Source organism: Rattus rattus, chromosome 3, assembly GCF_011064425.1.
Source record: "Rattus rattus isolate New Zealand chromosome 3, Rrattus_CSIRO_v1, whole genome shotgun sequence".
NCBI lineage: Eukaryota > Metazoa > Chordata > Mammalia > Rodentia > Muridae > Rattus > Rattus rattus.
Window position 1 is genome coordinate 18,203,223 of NC_046156.1, and position 26,173 is coordinate 18,229,395.

The 26,173-nt window shown below is 42.7% G+C and overlaps 1 protein-coding gene across 1 annotated transcript; it reads right to left on the reverse strand.

Annotated features, from left to right (window-relative positions):
* Positions 1-231: 231 nt before the first annotated feature.
* On the reverse strand, positions 232-16,329 carry LOC116896194 (guanylate-binding protein 1). The gene is made up of 11 exons (XM_032897242.1): positions 16,059-16,329; positions 13,125-13,335; positions 12,337-12,464; positions 11,424-11,533; positions 8,314-8,510; positions 7,723-7,965; positions 5,977-6,257; positions 4,413-4,625; positions 2,658-2,760; positions 2,184-2,377; positions 232-793 (listed from the first exon to the last, which is right to left on the reverse strand). Exons 2-11 carry the CDS (start codon positions 13,318-13,320, stop codon positions 686-688), a joined length of 1,773 nt encoding a protein of 590 aa, XP_032753133.1. The 5' UTR covers positions 13,321-13,335; positions 16,059-16,329; the 3' UTR covers positions 232-685.
* Between the last annotated feature and the right edge of the window lie 9,844 nt (positions 16,330-26,173).

Here is a 26,173-nt window from a genome sequence, read left to right on the forward strand (position 1 = left end):
GTACACACAAAAGGTGTTTTTTGTTTCTGTGTTTCTGTGATGAGAGCCATGACTTCAACATCATCCTTGGTTGATGGCACTATTCTACGAAATAAAGAGACGGCAATCTAACACTCGGACTTAGAGTCCTGGATACTACCTAAAGATACAAAATAAATAACTTTATAGTTTATTAGGGTATTTTTTATTTCCTTAATGAACCACAAATAATAACACACGTTCAGAAACAACTATGGTAGGCTAATCAATTTTATTAACTCGTGCTCTTGCAAGACATTTGTCCTGAGAAAGTTCAAGACACCCTGCCATAGCGGGGAGAAAGATCAAAGGGAAAATGGAGATGGGATTTATGTTTTGAAGGACTGTAGCAAAATGTCAAGGTCCTCAGAGAAATGAAAGGGAGTTTGTTTTGTAAGTTAATTAAAAGTTGCCTGCTCTGTAATTGCAGAAGTTGTACTGTAGGAAAGAGGAAAACTTAAGATTATAGAGGAGGAACATATGTGGCTGGGCGAACTTCTTCTGATGCTGCTCAGTGGTCAGACGGTGACCCCAAACTGGATTTGCATGTGATTGATTTTTGAGCTAAAATGAACGTAGTATCATAACAGCTGTTTCAAAGCCTAAAGGTGTCAGTCCACATATTCTGTGATGAAGAGTTTGGCAGAGAGGTTTGGGCCTCGGACGTTTAGAGTATGGTGCATTTCCCAGATTGTCGTTTCTTCATGTTCTCAATCTCTCGAAGAAGTTTCTTGCTCTCATTCTCGTATCCTTCCCTGAGAAATTTTTCCTGTTCCTAAAACAGAAATGGAGGGTAAACTCAGGTAGTGTTCCACACTCCCTAGTGTCTCATAGACTCTCCATTCACAGTTACACTAAACCCTGGAGGACTCTGGTGTTTTTCTTGAAGCCTTTTCCGCCTTTAAAATTCTCCTGCACTCTGTCTCTGTGTGTCTCTGTCTCTGCCTCTCTCTTGACTCCTACAAAAGCTTTTTCCTTTGCTCTCTCCAGCTTTAGAAATGTAGCCCAACAGTCCTAAACACCAGCAGCTTACAACCCTGAGGTCCAGGTCTTATGTCCTTTGATTCATAGAAAGCACAATTCTCTATAAACTCAGCACCAGCTTTGCATGTTCTTTCTCGCTTCATCTGTGAGCTGTGTGGTGTGAACTCTCAACACATGGAAAAAGGTGATAAAGATGGGCTCAAACAAAATGGAAGGTCACTGCATGAATCAAAATCGGGGCAGGTGTTCAATCAAGGGATTTAATATATGCCCAACATGTTAGTGACAGAAACAGGGGACAGAAAGATATTGAAGCAACTGGGGTCTGCAGTCCTCACAGGAGGCTCTGGACCACCATGGAGACTCAGCACGACTGTAGAGGAATGCAGAGCACTGCGATTCTGGTACTGAACCCCTGAGCTTCAGTGGGTAGATGGTTAGGAATGCTCCCAGAGAGAAGGTCATACTAGTTGGGTTCCATTCATTGAGAAAATAAGCTGTGCATTGTGTTAATTACCTTACATTTAATGAAATTACAATGTCCCCATCTAGCACACACACACACACACACACACACACACACACACACACACACACACACACACACACACCAGTCTAGAATTATTAAATGGAAATAAGTAGGAGATACGTAAGCAATTCCTACACACTGTCTATGGACAGACTAATAAAGAGTTTCATCCAGCCATAAACAGCTCTTACTCATTAGACAGGGCTGGAGTTAAGCAGTGATGAGAAGAAAGTGTACCAAGAGTATCTGAACCATTTACTGTCCTGCAAGAGTCTTAATTCTGAAGGTCTTACTTCATAATCCAGGCTGACTTTGAACTAGTCATCCTCATGCCACAGCCTTTTGATAAAATTGCATTTTGTTTTTCTTGATTTTTAGATTTATTTATGTTATTTTAAGTGATGAGTGTTCTGCTTGTGGCATATGTAAATTTACTACATATATGCAGAGCCTGCAGAGGCCAGAGAAGAACCGATTCCCTGGAACTAGGGTTATAGTCTGTTGTGAACCACTGTGAGAATGCTGAGAACAAGACCTGGGTCCTCTGCAAGAGAGATTAATGCTCTTAACTACTAAGATGTTTGTCCAGCTCTTTGATACTCTTATTTTTGATTGGGGCACAGGAACGTACTGAGATGATATGGTATATTACCCGAAGTTTAAGAGCTATGATGTTGTCCTGTTCTTCTATTAACTTTTTCTGTTCCTCCTTCATCTTCTCGGTCAGCTGTCTCACGTGCTCCTGGTAACTCTCTTCCTTCTGCTGCATCATCAGCTCAAACTTCTCCTGCTTCTCTGCTAACTCTCTGTTTGCAGCTTCAGCAGCTTCAGCCTTAATCCGTTCCACTGACGAAAAGAAGCAAAGAATACAAAGATTAAACTGTATCAGTTTCCTTTGATTTTTTTATCTCCTTTAAAAAAATTATCTTATCTTCCATAGAATTTCTTGTGGCAACTTTTGTATGGAATAACCAATTAATAACAGATAACTGTGCATGTCAGTTAACAAAAGAACAGCATGAATGATCCTTGCCATTCTTCCCCACAATGGAAGATTCCATAAGGAACAATATTGCTAAATGTGTCAAGAGCTTCCACCATCTGCAGTGTCTTCAGTAGTCCTCACCTTCAATCTCCTTTGCTGCTTCCGTGAGTGACTGATCCGTCTTTAGGAGTGTTTCAACAATGTCTTCCTTGGACTCAAAGTACTTTTTCAGCATTGCTTCTGCCTATTAGCATAGAATAAGTTGAAAACAAGCCAATGTGTCTGTTAATTGACACTGATGTTAATTGATTTCAACCATTATGTAGCAATCCAAATAGCTTCCTAAGTTTAATGGACCTAAAACTGACTTAGAGAATGTCCCAACCCAAATCCTATCATTTCCCAATCCCATCTTTTAGTATCTCATAACTCTTTTCAACAAGTTGGTATTTTTGATCTCTTTTCTTATCTGCTTCACAAAGCTCTTATGAGCTGATCATGTCCGTTTTAGCTTCCAAAATGTAACATCAGCTTTTTGTTTGTCATCTGTTGCATCTAAATCTCAGAGCCCTAGACTTGCCTCTGCTTAAACTACTGCTCCAGGCCATTTATCCTGGTGCATCTACAACTTTCCCAAGTTGCTTTGAGAATGCAACTGTTACTCAATATTCAAAGATGACTTTACAGTTCAGGCAAAAGAGCATCAGGCATTTTTTCATTGTCGTCCAAGAGGTTCCGTGTCTGGATTGTGATCTTTTGACCTATCTCAACTTTGTCCATTACCTTCCAGAATATCAGGACGTTTGCTATATCTGAAATATGCATTCATTTACTTTTGCAGGCTATTTTTCTTGTTTGAAATTTCCATCCCCTATATAGACAACGGTTTTTCTAATGTCTTTGAACGATTTACTAAATCTTTACCTCATGGTTTATCAAAACAGTAAATTACAGTATCTCTTATAAATATGGGGTATACATGGGACTAAATTATTTTGAAAGGTGTACAATCAGAAAACTCATGGTGCACCTTCAAAATCTTAAGAGGAATTGGTGCACTATTCTTTTGTCCTTTTGTCCCCCCTTTTTGTTTCAGGTTATGAATCTGAAGTAGAGCCTGACTCTCTTGCAGCTATCTTCGAGCATGGATACAGTCTGGAGATGGCATTCCTGTATTAATGTTCTTGTAGAGAAGAAAGGAAGAAGCTTGGGAACAAGTAGGTGTAGAGCCACCACAGAGGCACTGAGTTCTTCCTACCTGACTTATTGACTAGAAGTAAAAAGAAATATCCAGACATTTAAAGTACATTGTTATTTGTAGACAATACAAAGTCAAACCCATTGTTAAATCCTATTGCCAGTGCAGAATAGTTTAGACCTGATGGATGCATATGATGCTGACTATAGTTGCATTCAAGGTCCAGTGCTCATTAGCTGTGAGTCTTTTGCTTTACTCTGCCTCATTTTCTGTTTTACTTTATAGCTGTACTAAGAATAATGTGTGGTTTGTGTGGTGGTGTGAGAATTAAGAGAATCAATTTCTGAAACACAGGTAGAGCAATCTAAGTGCTAACTGCTATTTCCACTGTCATTACTTTTAACCACCTTGTCTCTTACAACCTGAGAAGCTCTTAGCACACAAGGCCAAAGAAATTGTTTTAGACAATTAGATGACCAAATGGTTGAGTGAATGAGTGAATTCTACAAACATTTCTAAGAGATTCAGTTGTGCTTCCAAGGAGAAATCTGCTGTCTGTCTCACAGCTGGCTGTCTGCCTAGATGAATGTGAGACAAGGCCACCCTCCCCCAACACCATTGTACCGTTCTCATTCTCAGTGGCATCTGGAACAGATTCCTCACCAAGCCCTCAAAGTGGTACCAACTACTTGATTTACCTCGAGCCCCTTCCCAGGAGCCTGGTTATACTTCTTCTCTAGCTCTTGTCTCATCTGAAGGAAGAGGAAGTAACCTCCTGGTTTGGAAAATGTCCCTTGTTTTACTTCTTCTTCCAGAGGTCCAAAAATATCCTCTATCAGATCTGAACAATGAGCTGATGATACATCCGAGTTCTTCTTAATAAAGGCATCTCGCTTTGATATCAGCAGGTTCTGAGTAAGGACAAAATCACAAGGATGACTGAGGGGTGAGAGATAACACAGCAGACTACTGGAGAATGTCTAAATAGGCTCTTCATCTTCTTGTGAGAATCTCCCTGAGGAGAGAAGGTACTGGCTATAGAAACTGACACTTCAAATTTGATTTCCTAAAGGCCTTTATCTCTGTTTTCCCCAGAGCACAGGGGTCCCTTCTCAGGAGGGAAGCCTTTATTTAAGTCTTCAATTGAAGGAATATTTAGAGCTAGGCGGGCCTGTGTGGACTTCCGGAACTCACCTCTTCAAGGTTTCATAACCTTGTGATTAGTGAACTAAGGTTTCCTTGTCTATAAGGATAGAGCAGCCATATTACTCTCAGACATTTCCTATAGGACTGTGAGGAGCTCTATGGAAATACCCAGGAAAGAGTAATGGGCTAGGTGATACTCTTTAATATGGGAATGTCCCCCTGTATTTTCTCACCATATAGCCAAGAAAGAACTGAAGATGATGTGAAGAGCACATTAGTGTTTGGGAAGCATAACAGAAGAGTGATCTCTCCTAAAGGGCAGCTCTTTTATCTCCGTCAGATTAGAGCCATCAATTTCCCCTTCACATTGACTTTGCTGTTTTATCAGAACTGATGAATGAAACCACAAGTCCTTTGTTAAAATCCTGCCTTTGTAATCCAAAAGCATTGCCACTGGTCAAATGGCCAAACGTCTTATGATTGGTTTCTCATTACGGGGGAAACACAATGATGTATTCCTTAAAAATAAAACTACAGGGCTGGAGAGATGGCTCAGCAGTTAAGAGCACTGACTGCTCTTCCAGAGGCCCTGAGTTCAATTCCCAGCAACCACACGGTGGCTCACAACCATCTGTAATGTGATCCTATGCTCTCTTCTAGTGTTTCTGAAAACAGCAACAGTGAACTCATATAAAAGAAAGGAAGGAAGGGAGGGAGGGGAGGGAGGGAGGGAGGGAGGAGGGAGGGAGGAAGGAAGGAAGGAAGGAAGGAAGGAAAGAAGAAAAGACACTTTAGCTGCAGCCTCATAGACATCCAGCCCTCAAAACCTTATTTTTATAAAAAAAAAATAAATAAACACTACATTAGGTTAAATATAAAACTCTCTAAGAATAAAAATATGCATTATGAAAAGGCAAATAAATGATCCTTTGTAAATGCACTTGTAAATTCCCTCAATGGCTGAGAAGGTGGCTCCCAGAAGAATCTAATCTTTCAATAATCACTGTAAATATGTATGCATCATTGAGTGTCACTGCCTTGAAGACTAAGAAAAATACCCATCCCTCCAAGGGCCCATGTTTTTCTCTGTCTTATGATTTTGGGTACCACACCTACCCCTAATTCTGTCTGGAACTTCTGGTCTACATCCTTGAAAGAATTCTTTAGGAAGATCTCAATGGCCTCCCTCTCAATCAGCCTGTGCAGGTCTAGCAGCTCCTGGAGGGTTTCTGTGGGCATCTGGATTTTCTGATTCATCTGTTCTTCATAGTGGGTGATGGCCTTTTGTACTGCAGCTGAGTTCTCTATCTGGGCCAAAGTCAGGACTGCGCTTTCCATGCAGGGGAGAGACCCACTGCTGATGGCATCAACATAGGTTTCCACCAGGCTCTTTAGACCTACAAAAGACCAAGTAAAGAGAACGGCTGGCAGTTGGTAGAGAGATCACTCTACAGTTTTTAGAATTCGCTAAGAAAATGAAGCAATATAATAGTTTATTAACAATAATGGCATTAAATCCTGTATTTGTTTGATTGTTCGTTTGTTTTTTGGTTCTTCATGTTTGAAAGATAGATACTGGACTCAGTGGGTTCTAGTACTGGGGAAGAAGAAGTGTGGTGATAAATTCGGTTCTGCTACTATCCCTCCTTCCTCTCTCCCCATTTTCTTTCTTTCCTCAAATTCATTTGTCCTTTCACTCTTAATTGATTAAAAAGAGAAAGAAAAAAAAGCCAGAGTGACAGCTTTGCCATTTATGCTGACTTTATTGCTTTTGAAAATGGTGTTTCCTTCTAGTCCTTTCTCTGGTCCATAAAATGGATCAACCCAGACGCTCTCCCACAAAGCTATACATTGATCAGGAAATCATCTAGGGTTTCTCAGAGCTTTGCTGATGGATTAAAAACAATCACACTCCAGGTATCTGTCCTGCCCTTTGAGGCACCACAACATGTTGCATGCAGAACACTCAAGAGAACTATGCATGACTAGAAAGTATTGCCTTGTTTCCCCCAGAATCCCTGCCTTCCAGATCCTCCATAGAGCTTAGAACCAACAATGATGTACTGAAGTCATGTCCCTGTCCTTCCAGGGCACCATCCACCCACACTTCTTCAATGGGGGCACCCTCGTGTCCACTCTCATCTTTCAGTCAGCTGACTCTTACTTTCTTGAAGTTGGAAAGTTGTTCTCTAATCTGTGCCTTCTTCTGTTACATTTGGACATTAGCTTTTACCTTCTCTCCCTCTCCTACCCACCCCCATCTTCTCTTTATCCATCAGCTTCACAAAACACCCTGCTTTCTGTCCCCAGGAACTTAAGCCCAACTGGCTTAGACCCCTGACACCCAAGTAGCAGCCCCGCATTTTTAATTAATTATGTGAATTGTTATTTATCTGTATGAGTTTGGGGGTTTGTTTGGTTGGTTGTTTCCTTTTAAAGTGTCTTTTGGATGTGTTGTGTTGGAAGGAGGAGGGAAAGCATGTCTAATTTCCCCTCATTATACTCAATAATTGGCTCTTCAAAGTCATTACCAAACATTTTCATACATGAAAGTTGCAGCCCTTAGTGGCAAACTTCATAAACTTTTATTAATTCTTTTTGTATGGGGAAACCACAAGCTATGGTAAAGGTTTTTAGGGTTGAATTAGGTTCTAGTTATTTCCCCATTTCGCCTTTGCTATTAAGGATGTGAAATGGTGAGGAATGCCTTTAAGTCCCCAGGAAATTCCACCATGTGATGCATGTAATACATGTTCATTGACATCAACTAATGACGTTTGGTCTGGTTGGAAGTGGCTCCCTGAGTATCCTCTACAGTGAAAAGAAGGAAAGTCAAGGTGAGAAGTAAAAGGGATGACTTACGTGGCCCATTGACTATGATGCCACCAGACAGAGTTTTGACAGCAGAGTAACTGAAGATATACGAGGTGAATTCTGCAACTTGTTCTACAAACTCACTACACAGCTCCTCCTCCCCCAGAGTCTCCAGTTTGCAGAGTTGCTTCCTCGGAGCAGGCCTGTCAAAGATGAAACACTTCCTCTTCGGAAAGAATTTCCTGATGCACAGTCGAGGCTCATTAAAGCTTTTAGCTTTCTTATCAGCTCCTGCCAGAATTAGAATTAGATGTAGTGAACTTCCAATGAATTATTACTATATATGACACTGCCAGTTCCATAACTTCACAAAGCCTACGTAAGCTGTAGAAGACCCAATGAAGAATGAGCGATACAAAAACTTAAAGGAATGGGAAAGAAACCATCCTTTCTCTAAGAAGATGTAGCTTGTGAAATTTCAAATAGAATCCAAGTGATTCCACTAAGTTGTGTTTTCATTTCCTATAAAAACAGTTAGGATAACACAACTAAAAAATCAAGACCTTTGCTAACCAGGCAGAAATGACATTCATAAATTGTTTTCTGTTTGTTTCAGAACATTCCACAAAGTCCAGGTACCTTTTTTCAGGGTCAGCGAGTGCTCCAGGTACTCATCAGGAGTGACAAGTTTTCCATTGACTTCCAACTCCAGGGAGAAATCCCTCAGAGCCCACACAAAGGTTGGAAAGAAGCCCACAAAGTTAGCAGAGTCGTCTATCCCACTCTGATCAGGTGATGACTTTGACTTGATGAGATCAGTCAGCTCTGTCACATAACTGGCATGCTAAGTTAAGAAAACTATGAAAACAAATTTATTATTGTATGATAAATAGTCTCCCCAAATTAATGTGGTTTTCTTGTTTGTTCATTTAGCTGTGTCAGTCAGTTTTTGTCGATTTTAAAGGGAATAGATTTTAAAGTGAATGAAAGAATGCTACGGTGTACCACACAGAGACAGAAACAAAAACAGTACAAAGTGAATTATTTCAAAATCTCAGATATTTACTACCATTTTGGTGTAGCAAAATGCCTTAGCCTAAAGGCTAGAAAATAAGGGTGTAGTTTAGTTACTGAGAGACCTTCATGTGCCTTCTGCTGTACTTGTTAGCAGAAATCTAAACCAATTAGAGGAGCCATCCATGAAAGCCCCAGTGGTGAGACTGGAGAGATAGGTCAACGGTTAGGAGCAGTTAATGTTCTTGCAGAAGACCTGAGTTTAGTTCCCATGCCCAATGACCTACAACTTGGTGACATTAAAGTTTCAGAAAATATGACCCTTCTGCTCTCAGCAAGCAGCTCATATGCAGCAACACACACGTGTTGGGGTCCAGGAATTGCCTTACACACCACATACACACTGATCTCAGTCAGACATGGATAGATGATTGGTCATACACCCCAGCACTGGTTGCCCAGGGCCATAGTCCAGATTCAGGAACTGAACCATGACATTGAGTTCAGATTCTACAGAGTTTTTAAGCCCCAAATCTACAAACATCTGTGCCAAGTAATTTCACCAATCAAGATTTAGGGAAAGCGGGATTTCCTTGGGAACATGTCTTTTTAGTATACCTATTCTGCTCCCATTGGTTGGGGTATTCAATTGTGGCAGGGACCTTGCCTTGTCTACCATTTATGTCTTACCTTGCCAACCATGACATCAGTTACCTATGTGCCGGGCTCTTTCCACATAGTTGGATGCCAGGTCCCAGGGTCTTGGGAACTTAAACTTTACTAGACCACTACTCAAAAACTAAGTCTTATTCCAAATAGTTTCTTCTACTGGGGCAGGTGTCTCTCTTATGTTGGGGTCAATTCCAGGGGCAGCTTTTACCTTAAAAGCTGATACACAGGTGCAGGTAATGCTGCTGGGTGGTTGGTTCAGATTCAAGCTTATTGTGAATAACTATATAAAACTAATGACTTCTATCATGATTGGTTTCCAAGAGCACAGAACATAACAGAAAAAATAATTGATCTTGGCATTCGAAAGTTTCCTACAAACAACAGAAACATATGAGAAAGTTTCCTTATAATGGCAGGCTAGCCAGGTAACAGTTACCTAGGCTTTAACAACACAATTCATAGTAATGAAATGAAACTTCTATTGGGATAACATTTCAGATAGTCATCAGAACCCCTGTGATAGAAACATATGAGGGTATGTAACATGAGTATGAACTCTGCTGCATAGGGCACAAGCACTAAGGAAATAGGAGGCAGGATATGTAAGTTTGAAGGCTAAAGTAAGAAGTTTCAAGTTTGTTTTCCACTAAGTAGGAAGCCAGTGGTGGATTTTGAAGGTAGAGGATGTTGATATGACAGTATTTCAAGAGGTCACACTGTTGCAATCCCAGCTGACAGCTGAGACTGATGGGGAAGAACATTAGAACCAGGGAAAACACAGGCAAGATAGTGAGAATGGTCTAGGGACAAAGCCATGCTCATAAAAGTTTTAAACATCTGTGATCGAATACTTTCTAGGATATGAAGGAAAGGATGAAGATGAGGTTTGGAGCAGAACAACTTTGTGGAACATGCTGGAATGTGCTACAAAGGGGAAGGTTGGGGAATTGCTTTTGTAAATTTGGAGATGAAATCATCTCTTAAAGATCTACACGAAGATGAGAAAATTGAATTCTTCACAGTTTTAAACAGAAATTTGATGGTGACTGAAATATAGGCGTGCAGAAACACGTCAGACAGAATAATATTACCTGGGGTTTTGGAGTAAAGAATGACTAAAAGTACAGCAAGCAATGAGCTGTGACACTCAAAGTCCTCAAAGTAAATGGAACTGTTAGCCAGAGAGGGAAGTGAACTCTTACGAAATAATCAAGTCCTAGGTCAAGAACCAAGTGGTTCTAAAGAGAAAGAACTGAAATTTGAAATGTGGCTAAGCGATCAGATAATCTGGCTTCTGATTGAGCATAGGGGTATAGAAAAGAATGCAGTTTGACACCTGAGGTTAAGGTCATGGATACGCTGCTGGTATTGACAGTGACTTAGGGTCAGTAATTGGGAAGGGAGAAGAAGGGATGGCGGTACCCAGAGGAAGAACCAGGAGAAAATAGTGAACATCAGAGTCTATTGGCCATCAGTCACCAAACAGCAAGGAATAAAATCTTCAGTAAAGAGGGCTATGTGGACTAGGGGTTTGATAAAAGGAGATGGCATGGTTTGAGGGGAGTGGCTTCAAAGTATATCATGTTTCCAATGGCAGAGGATGAAGAGATGATTGACCTGTAGATGGGAGAAACATTGATGACTGACACTAGAAGTACAGGCTAAAGAGCAATCATCATCTCAGATCCCTTGATGAGTTTGCAGGATAAATATTACCTGTAGCATTCCCTGGGAAGTTAGGATATTACTAACATTTAGAGATAAGGATAACACTGATTACTGAGAACGTGAGTTCCGAATCATGTTGAGGATTTGGACAAATGCAGGATATTGAGACAGAGAGGGATGATCTCAGCAGTGTGCCACCCTGTCTATGGCAATGTATGATGTAAGAAGCTTGAATTTGTAGTAGAAAGTGAGGCAAACTCACATGAGGAACATCAGAGGATTTGTTAATGAGAGACTTAAAAATACTATGGTCCTTGCCTGCTTATCTACCTGATGTAACGATGATGCTGTTCTTTCTAGGTTTAGGACTATGCTAGACCACAGCAAAAGGATACTGCAGCTGGTCCATGGCCTGCTGGTTGATGGTTCCCATGCTGTTGTAGACGAAGGTGCTGCTGAGGAGGACGGCCAAGGCAAAGATCCAGCAGTCGTTCTGGTTGTCTCCCTACAGGTCAGTGAGTGAAGAAGAGTGACTAAGAGACTGCCCATCAACTCAGCTGGGCAAAGAAGACCTTTGTCCCCATCAACTATGACATCAACAATAAGTCATTTCTACCAAATAATAATTTTCTAGCTCTACAATGATTTTATGAATCTTCAATTCATGCTTTATAATTCAAATAAGACAATGTACATCCATGTATATGAGAGCATGAAGGACATTCACTCTTAAAAAGTCATGATGGCCAGTTACAACAATCTAAACTGGCCTGCTGGATTTCACTCACAGACATGTTGTGTATGATAAGGGCCATTTAAGCACTAGTGACCATAAGGTCTTTCAGTACGAGTTTTATTTGTCTCAGATTGGGCAGAGTAGTAACTTATGATTCTCCATAAACAATGATATTGTTAAAAGTTTTGCATTGTCATAATCTTACTGATGGTCCTTTGTGGAAGTGATTATTTTTTAATAAAACCTATTTATTAATTCTTTGAGAATTCAAAACATTGTACTTTCATCATGGAACTACACTGAATAGTCAGCCATGTTTAAAGCACATATAGACAAGTTCAGGTTGTCATTAGCAGTTTCAACCAAAATATTCTATTTTGATCTGAAAGAAAAATGACTTAAAATGTCGTTAGCTATCATTTAAAGGCTGGTCTATGATTCTCAGCTCTTAGACAAACTTGGAGAACAGCACATTCATCTAATTTTTTAGAAGCATAAATCCAGGAGTGGTGTGGGTACTGCAAGGGGGACTACTGACAAGTTACAAGTAGAATCTGAAAGACTTTTTTTACCTTCTCAACATCTTCAAGGCCCTCGGTGTCAAGCAGAACTAGGGTTTGCCCTGCCTTCTTGGGGTGAGGCACACACCACATCCAGATGCCCTTGGTGTGAGACTGCACAGTGGAGCCCAGGGAGAAGCCTGCAAGGCAGAATGGGCATGTGATGGGGAGGGGAGTAAATGAAGGTGCCTCCTGATACTGAGTTGAAAATTAACATACTTATATTTGAAAGAATAAAATGACTTCAAGTATTGATTATACTACTATCCTAGGAATAGGGGATTTGTAATACCTAATGCTGATCAATATATTCACTTCTTAAAGGTAGAAACTTGTTTCTCCCATGTTGACAGTCTAGTAAATGTTTTATAATTCATCACTAAGGATTTTAGCCAGGTGGTGGTGGTGCACATCTTTAATCCCAGCATTTGGGAGGCAGAAGTGGGCAAATCTCTAAGTTCCAGGCCAGACTGCTCTATATAGCAAGTTCCAGAACAGCCAGAACTATAGAGAAACCCAGTCTCTAAAGTAAAATTTAAAAAAAAAAGAAGTTAATGTTCTCAATTACTATATTAGTTTTTTTCTCTAAAACACGCCATGCCTACTATGCCTTTCAGTTAGAAAGTAAAGATACTATGTGGGTAAGGATGGCTCAACAAGGAGAAATTCCACTGGCAGAGAGGTGCTATCCTTTCCTAATCCTCCCTGTCTCTGACACACTTTCTTCACATCTGCTTTCAGGATGCTGGTGATGTGAATGAACAGAAGGTACCCAACATAGCTTTACTGGTGGCACTCACCTGTTCTCTTCCCAGCCAATTTGTTCATCAGGTACGATTTGCCTGTGCGGTAGAGGCCCACGATTGCCACCACCACCACAGGCTGGTTGATGGCAGACAAGATCCTCAGAGCCTCCTGGTTGATCACTAGGTGAGCCTCAGTGTTCTCAATGAGGCACATGGGTTGCAACATGTGGATCTCCGAGGCCATGTCCATGGTGCTCTTTTGTCTCTAAGGAGAAGATAAATTGGACCACAATTTCTAGTCAGGTGGATGAACTAAATATTACGTACTAAAATTTTCCTTCTTTGAAATGTGTTCCTTGTGTACTTCTAAGAGTTCTGGGTGCCTGTATGGCTGACTTATAGATTGGTCTACTATTTCTATTTAAAGACAACTAATTTGAAGTTCACAGATGACCAGAAAAGGTATGTACTGGGTTCTAGAGGCTGCATATACCATTTCCCCAGCTTTGTCCAATCCCAGTACCCTACATACCCTGAGTGTAGTGGCTGACTGGGTTTACAGGATTTTTACCAACACCTGCATACCTTATACCTCCTAAGTCAGATTTTTACTAATGCCCTTTTTCTGCTTCCTGACCTAATCCAGGATCCCTTCTTCATCCTCAAATCTCTTCAGCTTCTTTTTATCCTCAGTAGATCCTTGTTCTTTACCCTTCATTACATGATAGCTTAGAGGAATAGACAGCCATTGTTTTGTAGAGTACCCTTCCTTAATGTTAGCTTGAAATTCTACTGGTATCTAAAGGGGAAGAATGCCCCCATCAAAGGATGAACGATGTGGACATGACTTACTCTGATAGTACTCTTTTCAATATGGTCTCTTAATTAAGGGGCTACCTGTCAAGAACTGTTCACTGTTCTGTAATCAAAATCATCACTTGAATAGCAAATAAATACTTGGAAAAATGTTTAGGATTTAATCACCAGGGAAATAAAGGTGAAAAGCGCATTGAGGTCCCATCTCACCCCATTGAGAATATCCTGCATAAAGAAAACAAATAAGAAGGGTTTTCAAGGGTATGGAAATGAGAGCCTTCTGCATTGCCAGTGGGATTGTAAACTGCTGGGACCACAGTAGGAAGCAGCATGGAGATTCCTCAAAAAATGATTAGAACCACCAAATGACCAAATATCCCCCCCCATGTGTGTGTGTGTGAGTGTGTGTGTGTGTGTGTGTGTGTATGTGTGTGTGTGTGTGTGAGTGTGTGCGTGTAGGTGTGTAGATGTATATGTATGTACGTGTGTGTGTACATGTGTAGCTATATATGTGTGTGTGTAGGTATATACATATGTTTGTGTAGGTATATAAATATGTGGGTGTAGGTATGTGTATATATGTATAAATAGATGTATAGATATATGTAAAAAGATAGATGTGTACATATGTATAAATATACAGATATTTGAAGCTGCCTTTAGAAAGACACTTAGTACACTCAAACCCTACCGTACTTCATGTAGTTTCACCAATACTTTCTGCGTCTTCTAACAATTCAAGCTTATAAATTAACCACTGTAACATCTGCTTACAGATGACTGTCTCCTCTCATCATGCCAGATATTAACTGGGGATCAACAACAAGTAGGAGTATTGCTCCTACTTACATCCACTCATTCATTCATTCATTCATTCATTCATTCATTCCTTGGGTTGCAGTACAGACTGCTAAGTACTTATTTCATTCCGGCTGCTGTAGTCTTTTGTGGCCATTCCTAATGTTATTGCCTGGCTGGTTCCCTGTGTTCACTGAGGCTCCTTCAGCTGCATCCTGTGCTTGCCTGGCAGACTTCCATGACATTCCCAGTGCCGTGGTACTTTCTACTACCACAGAGTCTTCCAGCTCATATCTTTCCTATGTTGCCCTAGAGTTGAGATTCCTCCCAAAGCTTTGGCTCCTTCCAGTACACAATGGTAGTTATAGCAAAAATATCACATGGCGTATATTCATTGCTTCGAGATGAAGCAGTTCTTCTGGAACATGAACTCATGAAGTCTTTGAACTTATGTAGTCACAGCCGCTGTGGCTGCCTATAGAAAACCCACATAAAGCTGGATGGTTGGTGGCACATGCCTTAAACCCAGCACTGGGGAAGCAGAGGCACACAGATCTTTGAGTTTGAGGACAGCTTAGTCTACACAGTGATTCCCAGGACAGTCAGGGCTACACTATCTTGAAAAACAAAACAAAACAAAACAAAACAAAACAAAACAAAACAAAACAAAAAAAGAAGAAGAAATAAGAAAGCCTGCATAATATCCAGCAGTCAAAATTCCACCATAGATCTGTGAGAGGCTCAGGAAGCCCCAAGCATAACTTGGGTGGTATTTGGCAGGTTATAGCTGCTAGAAAAGATAGGGTTGCTTTTCTTCAGTGATATAGCCCCCGGTAAGTTACCCAAACTCCACTAGGTGGCCTTATGCCCACACCTGAATGAGCTGCAGTAAGGACTCAATAGGACATGAAACTGGGTAGCAATCAAGTGGGGGATGGGTAGGAGGAGATGGAGAAAAGAGTAGGGAATATATACAATCAAAACCACATGACATACATGATGTTCTCAAGGAGCAAATTTTGTATAGATATAGATATATTCAAAATAATACACACAAAGATTTTATAGCTCCATAGATTACCAACGGGAGAACTGTCTCTTTTTACACTGGTAGACACTGAAAACAAGTTCAGGGATTCTGTCTGAGTTTCATTAGACAGTAAAGATAATCTTTAAAAAAAAAAAAAAGCAATATGAACCTTAAAACACATATGCCTTCAGCGTGGAGTCTTCTTAAGCAGACTTTATTTTGCCATAGTAGGGACATGGACATTAGGGGAAAGGCTACCTCTATCAACCAGACCAGTCCCCACTCACATTCAGCCTCCAACCAGCAGTCTAGTAAATGCTTTTCCACCCCTGCCTCTGTCTTACCTTAAACGAAATTCTTTAGAGAAGAATGCCTGACAGGGTCAGGGTCAGGCTGCTGATCACTCTGTCCTTTTTCACGGCTCTGTGGCAAGGACCCTGTCATAACCTAGGAAGTTCCAAATTGTCTCCAGAGAACTTGTGAAGAGTTAGTTCTTTTATAGAGAAACGCTTAAGACAGTGAAAGTGAAACTAAAAAACTTCCTAATGGGTTGGGTTGGAAGGATGACTCAACCACAGTGGGGGAGTGAGGGGTTTGCTCCTCAGAGAAGGGCTCAGGGATTTCTCAAGTAGAAACTGCCAAGTGGTGCGGTTTTCCACCACAGTTCTCACAGGTGTTTACAATCCAAGGTGGTAGCTTACTGAAGAGGGTGTGGCTCCGAAATCGCTTACTGAAGAGGGTGTGGTTCCAAAATCCCTTACTGAAGACAGGGTGGTTACCTTAGTTTAGGTCCTTTTCTGTCTGTCCATTAGTGTTTTGGGAAGTTGCAAGCCCCACTGAGCTGGGCAGTTACCAAGAGATTGTACAATTCAGAAGAGGACCTGAATGGTTTCAAGACCATTTCTCTGTACTGTGAAAGAGTAAAGATGGGAAGAAAAGGGTTAGAATTAGAAAGAGCAGTGAGGGAAGAAGGAAGGAAAAAGAGGAAAGGAGAGAGGAAAAAGTATCACTGGAAGTGAAAGTGAACCTGAGTTCCTTTAAACAAATGCTGGGAAATCAGCTGACTCCTTTGTTCCTTCATTTGCCTTTTGGACTAGAATAATCTCCGTTAACATTATATACACTCCCCAAACAATGTCAGTATCTCTTAAATGTTCCTCAGTCAGTAAAGTTTTAAGGGTAAACAAAAGGGATACTTTTTTGGTTTCTAAGCTTAAAGGGGCGGGGTTTGCAGTCTTGTTTTGCAGTGTGTTTCCTTAGAAAGAAGTGAGTCAGAGCCCTGACCCCTAAACTACTGAGTGTAAATTACATCTCTCAGAGGCTGAGGGAAGCCACTATTGCTCTAAAACTCTGAAACAGAGGTCTGTGAGTCTCTGAACTCAGGCTTGGAATGGCCATGGAGTTGAGGAGTCACTGGCACTGTGGCTGTGAACAGTGTCCAAAAACTGTGCTTTGAAGTTCTGAAGGCATCTAATTAACCCTCAGGCTGGTCTACCCACTGACTGGTACTTAAAACCTTCCTTGGACCTAAAATAAATCAGACAATAGGCCAGACTCATAATTTTCTGGGTACAAGCGTTTCTTTCTACAAGCACAGGTGATACCAGCATGCACTCAAAAGTATGCTACAGAAACACGATACCACCCACTGCTCGTCTATAAGTTAGTGTATCACCAGAAGGGTTTCTTAAAAGCCCTGGATTTAATGCCACCACCAGAAAAATAATGATACAGAAAGTGTCTTTGTGTCTCTGTGTTCCATAAAACGGATGATCCCCATGACTATGCCTTTGTGAGGTACGGTAACTCGAAAGGTTCAGCTGCAGAGTTGATGCCCTCATCATTGAAAGCCTGGGTGACAGCTGAAAGTCTTCAAATGAACGCCCCTCTTAGGGGAATTCAGCATAGGATTCTATCACATTATGAACAATGTATACCATGCATTTGAAACACTTATGGTAGGCTGATCATTTTTGTATTAACGGCTTTCACTTACCCCATGCTTCTGCTACATTGTAGAAAGCATTTAACCTCAGAGACTTGCAAATTACGTCATAGCAGCAAAAGGCAGATAATGGTGCAGCTTGGTTTCAAAAGAGGTGGGACTGTGCTCATGATTCTCAGAAGAATGGGAAGAAATTTAATTTGAGTTATCCATTCTGTGATTGTGGAAGTCATTCTAAAAAATCTTAGAAGGAGAAAGGGATTTTAAAAAATTAAAAAGGGAGATTAGAAAGGAAACACAGTAGGCTGAAGCATGAAACGAAGCAAGAAGTTCTCTAAATGAAGGAAGGGAAAGTCACACGTACACATGCATTCTGCCAGGAGAGTTTTCTCCCACTCTCCAGTGAGCCTTCTCTGCTCCTCCAGCAGTCACATAGAGCACTGCCCTTGGTCTACCCTGGCAGCCAATGTCTGCAGACAGTGTAAGACACAAGTGTGGAATTTGGGAACCATGCAAACAAAACTACCTCAGAAAACATCAGGTGACTGGGACTTCCAGATATGTCTGAGGCCAGGAAGCAACCACAAGAATCTCCTGAGTAAACACCCTATCCACGAAGTGTCCCAACCACAGTAAGGGCAGGACCGTCCACAACCATTCTCCTTTGGCATACCAGAGATGTCTCCCCACCAGGGACCTCCAATGAATTCAAAGATCATAGGCAGCCACCAATGAATTCAAAAGGTAATAAGCCCTGCCAATGAGAAAGAACCAACTCATGGTGTAACCTAAAGCCTATACCCTGAAAAAATGTAAAAGTGTGTGCCTTTGTTCTTTGGGGTTGCCTCTGTCCTGATTACAGGGCCACCCCAGTGCTCTGTATCATTAAACCTCTTGCTTGATTTCATCTGTCTCTGTGTTTTCATGAGTAGGACCTCCAGGACGTAGGGGCTGATTGGGTCCTACATTTGGTGCAATGGCCAGGAATCTGTCCTACTTATGGAACCAGTGATCAGAGACCAGAGGAAAGCTCAAACAGGTACCAAGTGTCCCTGCCAGCGGGGACCCAGTTATTCAGGGTCCCGAAGGGGCGCTACCCTTGGGCCTAAATGGGAGGCAAAAGTTCTGTTGTCAAGGTCTCGTTTATTGAGAGAAATGTACAGCATTTAAAGCTCGGAGGCAGGAATAGAAGCGGGAATTGAAGCTTAGGGTGGGGGAGTTTGGGAAGTGCCCAAGGATATAAGGTGAATCACTACACTGCAAGATATCCTCCTATAACGAAGAGGCAACAGTCTTCCGGGGACATGTTCTTTGAAAAGGTCTAACCCTTCTCAGGAATCTGCTCAGGGACATCCGGTGTTTTGCTCAGGCTGAAAGATCCTGTCATTGCTCCCAGGGTCTTCCTGGGAGAGGCTTTAGTTCAACAATCTTATGTCTGTATGGCAGTCATTTCAAGGTTGAACCTCTGTGGCCATGCAGCCCAGAGTCACGTAGCCACCTTGAGCTATGCAGTCACAAAGCGGCCAGGCCCAAATCCAATACAGCTCCCTACAACCAAGGTTGTCTCTGTTGTCTCTGTTGTCTCTGTTGTCTCTGTCTACGTCTTGTCTAAATGTCTATTTAGTTTCTTTTGGTTCTCTGAATCTATGTGGCCACTGGGAAATTTGGTTTCGGGTTGCAACTAAGCGAGAGTTGCCAACCAGAGGTAGCCATAAGTGTCAGGTAGAGCTGCCTGAACGTCGTAGGCTACAGGAGTCCTGGAGGATGCTCCGGACTCTGTTTGAGTTGAGAATGGGAGGGTTGGACTTCATTTGGGGGCAGTGGCTGAGAGGCCACTGCTGAGTTTTCTGGTTTGGTCTGGTCTGGAGGGAGTCAGGAGGACTCTGCTCCTTTGGGAACATGTTGGCTGTGGACTTTATTCCAGTGTAAGTTGGCAGGTCACCTGTCTTCTGTTGTGCTCTTGGCAGAGGCCCATCGGGCTTGTACTTTCTGTTTGCCTATCTGCTGTGAACTTGGACTGATATCTGTGCTCTCTGGCTTGTTTTTGGTTTGCTCACGAGCATCTGTAAGGCTTAGAGAGCCTCTGGTTTCTGTGCCCATGAGAGGAGCAAGCTGTCTGTGTGTCTTTCTCTTTGTGTTTTGACTTCAGTATTGGTGGGAGCCGACCAAGTGAGTCTTGCTCTGAACCCGTGGCAGAGGTGAAACTGTCTGTGTGTTGGTTTTCTTTCCCTGTGTTCCTGGACTTGGACTGTGACTGACGCTATTTTTGGACATAGGACAGACTGAATTTACCCTGTTAACCATCTTAGTTAACCACTAAAGGGAAGCTAGGAAAAGAGGAGAAAACTTGTCAGTAGTAGTAAAGAAACACAATACTCTCTGCTCCTCGAATAGCCCAGCTTCAGAATAGGGTGGCCACCCGTAGGGACCTTTGACTTGCAAGTGATCAAAGCAGTAGAGGAAAGAGTCTTTAGGCCAGGATCCCTTGGCTACTCAGACCGAGTGTCCTATATATTTACGAAGGACATTGTGAAGTACCTCCCCCACCCTGGATAAAAGCTTTTTTTTTCTCCAAGAATTGTGCAGGTCCTGGACATGAAGAAGAATCCTGTAGAGACCAACAAATCTGTAAAGAACAACATTCTCCAGGAGTCTTCCACTGTGGATCCACTGCTGATGGATCTTCCACCCCCTTACCATGACCCCATCTCCCAAGTCCCCTCCTCAGTCCCCAGTAAGGGGGGAGCATGGGGAGGGACCCTCAGAACTGGGACCAGCCATGGGAAACTGGAGCAAGAGGGTCACTTCACTGCATACAGCAATGGCCTTCCCCCTCCAAGCCTATGAGCCTGTAGACAAGTATGGAAATCAGGAAAGAATGTCCCCTCAGACACACGGTCACCATCGATTGATTGACCAGGCTGTCATCGACAGTGGATTTTTCCTGATTAGACTTGACTTGGACTAATAGAGCAGGAGATAAGGAGCACCTGAAGGTCTACCACCAGACTCTGTTGGCATGTCTCAAGGGAGTTGCAGGATGACCCACCAGTTTGTGAGGTTAAGTAGAGACCAGACAAGTCACCTTCAGCCTTTCTAGAATGGCTCATGGAAGCATTCCACCAATATACATACTATGAACCCAGCAGCAGAGCACAAAACTACTGTAACTTTGGCTGTTGTAGACTAGGCTTGTAGAGATATCAGGAAAAAGCTTCAGAAGCTAGAGGGACTACAGGATAAGTCGTTGAGAGATTTAGTGCAGGCTGCTGAGCCTACCATAACAGAGAGACCGAGGAAGAGAAGGAACAGAGAAAGAGACAGGAAGATGAAAGGGAGATACAGAAAGAAAGGTGACAGGAAAAGAATTTGCTATAGAATCTTGGCTACAGTAGTTAGGGAAGACAGAGAAGAGATACAGAACCCATTAAAAAGGACAAGTGCACCTATTGCAAGGAGAGGGGTCATTAGGCTTGAGAGTCCCCTAACAAACAGAAACTGGGGTGGAGGAGGTGGCAGGAAATCCTAGGTGTTGGTGAAAGTGCTCCCAAACTGCAAAGATGTTAGCCCTGGGGTAAGACAGGAACTAGGGAGAATAGGGTTTGGACCCCCTCCCCGAACCCAGGGTAATTCTGAAAGTGGAAGGAAAACCCACCAAATTTTTGGTGAACACTGGGGCCCAACACTCAGTCCCCTGAGCTGACAGGCCAATCTCCAGAGGAAAGAAGAGAAAAAAATTTGGGGGGTCCAAGAGGCCACATAGACTAAACAATATTCATGGACTACCCAAAGAATTGTAGACCTGAGTGTGGGCTGGGTACCCCGCTTGTTCATGGTCATCCCTGATTGCCCCTATCCCTTTCACAGGAGAGGTTTGCTCTCCAAAATGGCTTGCTTGGAGTGAAATGACTGGGCAAAGCCATGTGTATGCATATCTGTGGGCTATGTATGTGGAGCTTAAGACCCAGGCTGACCCTGTCTCATTACACCAGTACCTGATGTTGAGGAATGCATGAGAAGGAATTAAGCCACACATCTTGGAACATACCATTCCTGCCATCCAGGCACTAACGATTATCACCCAGTCTGGGATTTTGGAAAAATAAACCATGGTAGAACGGCTGATTTCCACACTACTGTGTCTAACCCCAACACTCTGAGTTCTTCGCCACCTTCCAGAATTTGCTACACCATTTTAGACTTGGAAGGTGCTTTCTTCTGCCTGAGCTGGGCACCCCAAATTCAAAAATACTTTGCCTTTGAATGGAAAGACCCTGAGGATGGGACCACTAGTCAGCTGACATGGACTAGACTCTCCACCAGTTGGGCTCTATCTGGCTACCTTGCTGCCTGGATCCTGACCTGGAGCTACCACACCATGAGTGGCAAATACTGGAAGATGCCCAAGGGTGGAGGGAAAACCTCTCCGACTGAATGAACAACCCCTGCTGGAAACCAAGGCTACCTTATCTACAGACAGGAGCAGTTTTCTTCATAAAGGTCAGAGATGAGTGGCTGCTGCCATGATGGACAACACAAATGTCATCTGGGATGGCTGAACCTCTACCCCCAACCCCTGCTGCCCCAGCATACCAGTGCAGATGTCTTGCCATCTCTTGGATGCCCTGATGAAGCCAGCAGCTGTGAGTATTATTCATTGCCCAGGATTTCAGAAGGGAAGAGACGTAGTGGCATGGGGCAATAACCAGGCAGATGAGGTGACTCGAGAAGTGGCTATGCAGAAGCCTACCCTGGTTATGGGCCTGCAAGAGACAGCCACTGGGAACTGGGGTCGGACTATCGGAAGGCCTCACTCAGAATGTACAACAGAAGAAAAGGCACAAATTGCTTAGAAGAGGAAGGACAATGGCACACTCGAGGGGAAAGTTATACTCCCCAGAGAACAAACAAAAGACTCACTTTGCCAAATTCATAAATGGACTCTTAAGGGGATAAGAAGTTTATCCAAGCAGTTAAGGTATATGTAATAAACCTTAGGTTTTTAGCCAGAGAGACAATAGAACACTGTAAGGTATGTTAGCAAGTAATTGCTTTTGCAGCCAAAAGCAAACAGGGCAAAGAGACCTAGGGAGTTTATTGGGACGTCGATTTTACAGAAGTTAAGCCAGGAAAATATGGTTACAATTACCTTCTAGTGTTTATAGATACTTTCTCTGGATGGGTTGATGCTTTCCGCACCAAGCAGAAAATTGCTATTTTGGTAGCCAAGAAGATATTAGAAGAAATCTTCCTGGGTTGGGGTGCCCAAGATAATTGATTGGTACAACAGTCCTGCTTTTGCTTCTAAGGTAAGTCAGGGGTTGGCAAAGGTATTAGGGACTACTTGGAAGCTCCATTGTGCATGCTGTCCCCAGAACTCGGGGCAGGTAAAGAGAATAAGCAGAAACCTAAAATAGACATTAATTAAATTGACCTTGGAGACTGGTGCTGACTGGATGGTGCTCCTTCCCCTGGCCCTGTTCCAAGCCTGGAACACCTCCTATCATTTTAACCTGACCCCTTTTGAGATCCTGTTTGGTACCCCAACTCCCTTGGTGTCCACTGGGCCCTCCCTAGAGATATCCCAACGCACTGATAGGAACCTCTTCTTGAACTTCCAAGCCTTTCAGTCAATACAACATGAGATTTGGCCCAAACTTTCTGCCTTATATGCTGTAGGAATGCCAGAGACCCCTCACCATTTCCAGACTGGTGACTGGGTCTATGTCCAGAGACAATGAGTGAGGTCGCTGGAACCCTGGTGGAAGTGACATTCCTGGTACTGTTAATAATATTGCAACTCTGGTGCATACATCCCATATGAAACCTACAGATGCCTCACTTCCCAGGGACTCTTGTTGCCCGCCATGTGCTGTTCTGTCAAACCTGGACTGTGGTTTCTACTGGAACTGGAGATGAGGTCATCTCCCTGACTGCCTTCATACCCCTCAACATCTCGTGGCCTGACCTTAATTTTGACCTGTGTTAGCTGGCTGCAGGACTTGACTCGTGAGACATCCCTACCCATGACAGGAGTGCTAGCAGAAGCATACTGCCCACATGGGAGAAAGAGGACTCTGGGCTAGGGAGGGGTGGGGTGGGGTGTGGGGATTGGGTAGACCATAAGATGTGCATTCCCTACACAGAGCTGGGAGACACCCCAGTTACATTTACCCTCAATGGAAGAAACGGGGAAGAAGTTTACCAATGCGGGGGTCCACACCAGTTTTATTCAGCTGCCTGGGGATGCGAGACTACAGAAGACACCTACTAGAACCTCTCCTCCTCTTGGGACTTGATCAAGGTAAGGAAAAAAAAGAAAGGAAGAATGAACAGAAGGAAGGAAGAAACTACACCACTGAGGGGCCCAACCAGGGGAGCCGAGGGAATTGAGATACTTTCTGTGCAAATGCTACCTAGAACCCAATAATCAAATTCACTCAGAAAGGGAAAGAACCAATGAGATGGCTAAAGAGAAAAGATGGGGACTATACATGACTTACATACTCATATACATAAACATAAAAAATAAAAAAATTAAACTTTAAAACCCAAAATACTGAACTCACTAAACAAAAAACATTGGAGAACACTTTGGAACCAGCGCAGCATGTCCAAATAAAACCCTCAGTATATGAGAATCAACCACAAGAATCCCAAAGGGGATTGCACAAAACTAAAACACTTCTGCACATTGACAGAGACTGGTACCAGAGTGAACACACAGCCTTCAGAACGGGACAAAGATCTTAGCCAGCTGTGCCCCAGAACATAATATCCAAGAAAATAAACACTATACAAAATAAACACACACACAAATACAAACAAAACTGTAGATCCGTCAATGGGACAGTGAACAGAAAAGTCAAGTCTCAAAAGAAGCACAAGTGACCAAGATGATGATGCTGATGATGACGGTGGTGGTGGTGGTGGTGGTGGTGGTGGTGGTGGTGGTGGTGGTGGTGGTGGTGGTGGTGGTGGTGGTGGTGGCGGCGGGGGGTATGTGGCGGTGGCGGCGGTGAAAGTATTCAAATCCTTAGCCAGCAGAGAAATGCAGATTAAGCCTACATTGAAATTGTCTCTTGCCCCAGTTAGAATGGCTATCATAAAGACAGTAAATGACAAAGAGTGGTTTGTATTCGCTTTAGCATTAGCAATTCTGGTTTGCACCACACAGATCCAACAGAGTGACAGGTCTCCCTTTTCCTGTTTCCTGTATTTTGCAGAGAACTGGGTGGAGAAACTGGTCATGTTTCTGGATCCGAACCTTTTCCCTTTGAATAACACTGGACCCAGGAAGGTAACAAGGTGAGAGTTTGGATTTTTTAAATTTTTTTTTAGTTATGTGTTTGTGGGTTTACCATGTATTTGTGGTCACCGACAAAGGACCGAAGAAGTTGTTCTGTCACCTGGAGCTGGAGCTGCAACAGTTATGAACTGCCCGAGTTGGATGCTGGGAACCAAATATGAGAATCCTCTTAAGCGCTGATCCATCTCTCGAATCCTGGTAGTTTTTATTTTTACTCGGGTTGTGCCCCAATAAAACAGGAAGAAATCAATAATGATGGCCCAGAAAAGGCATCTCCAGAAAAGTTTATAACCTCCTGAGTCGTTCATGGGATGAATATCTGGTTTTACATGTTCCAAGTTGCCAGCAGTGGACAAACTTTATTTCTCAAGAGGTGTGCAAACTGGCAGCAGTGTGGATGAGTGTGCATGAAGTCTTAGGCAGCAAAGATTATTTAAAGAACAATGAACACTGAAGCCCCGCCCTCTAACCTCCCCTCCCTGACCTCTGTAGACTCCACTGCCTGATTCCTATAAATTGAGCACAGTGGAAACTGTGGAGCTCACAGCATACCTTCCCTCCTCACCGACTCTGGATTCTAAAGAGACTCCTGAGCCAGTGCAGCCTCCTGTGGAGCAGTTATTTATAGGGATTCCTCAGTATCCTGGAAGTCTTTCCTGCATAAGACCCCTCTCCTTTTCGTATCTGAAGCAGGAATGCTTTCCTTTGGGTAGAACTTACAAAGTGAAGAGCTTGGTGGTTTCTTCCCTCCTGAATCAGGATGCTCTGATGGATGCCTCCTGCCCATCCTGTTTTATCGCTTTGCCCCTCCAATTTCCTGGGTGGTCCAGAGCATTAGCAAAAAGTTGTCTGTTGAGGCAGTTAAATCAGAGCTTTTTCTGCAAACACAGTTATAAAGAAGAAAGTGAAATTAGAAGTGCTTGGTATGCCTAAATAATCTGTGACTGGGGCAGAATTGGAGGAGAGTGTTTGCTAACAAGTTATCACAAGGTTTCTCAGGGTCTTCCTATCAGCTGAGAAGTTCTAAGAAAGCGCTGGTTATTGGGGGCGAGGAGCTAGATTGGAAGTCATAACTTACAGCCCATGTTTGCGAGGCAGTTCGAGAAGCTCAGATATGAAACTGTCTTACCTGATATTATTTTGGGTTCAGTTGCTTTGAACACTAAACTCACAGTGGACTTAATTACTCACGTTTACCCATCTAA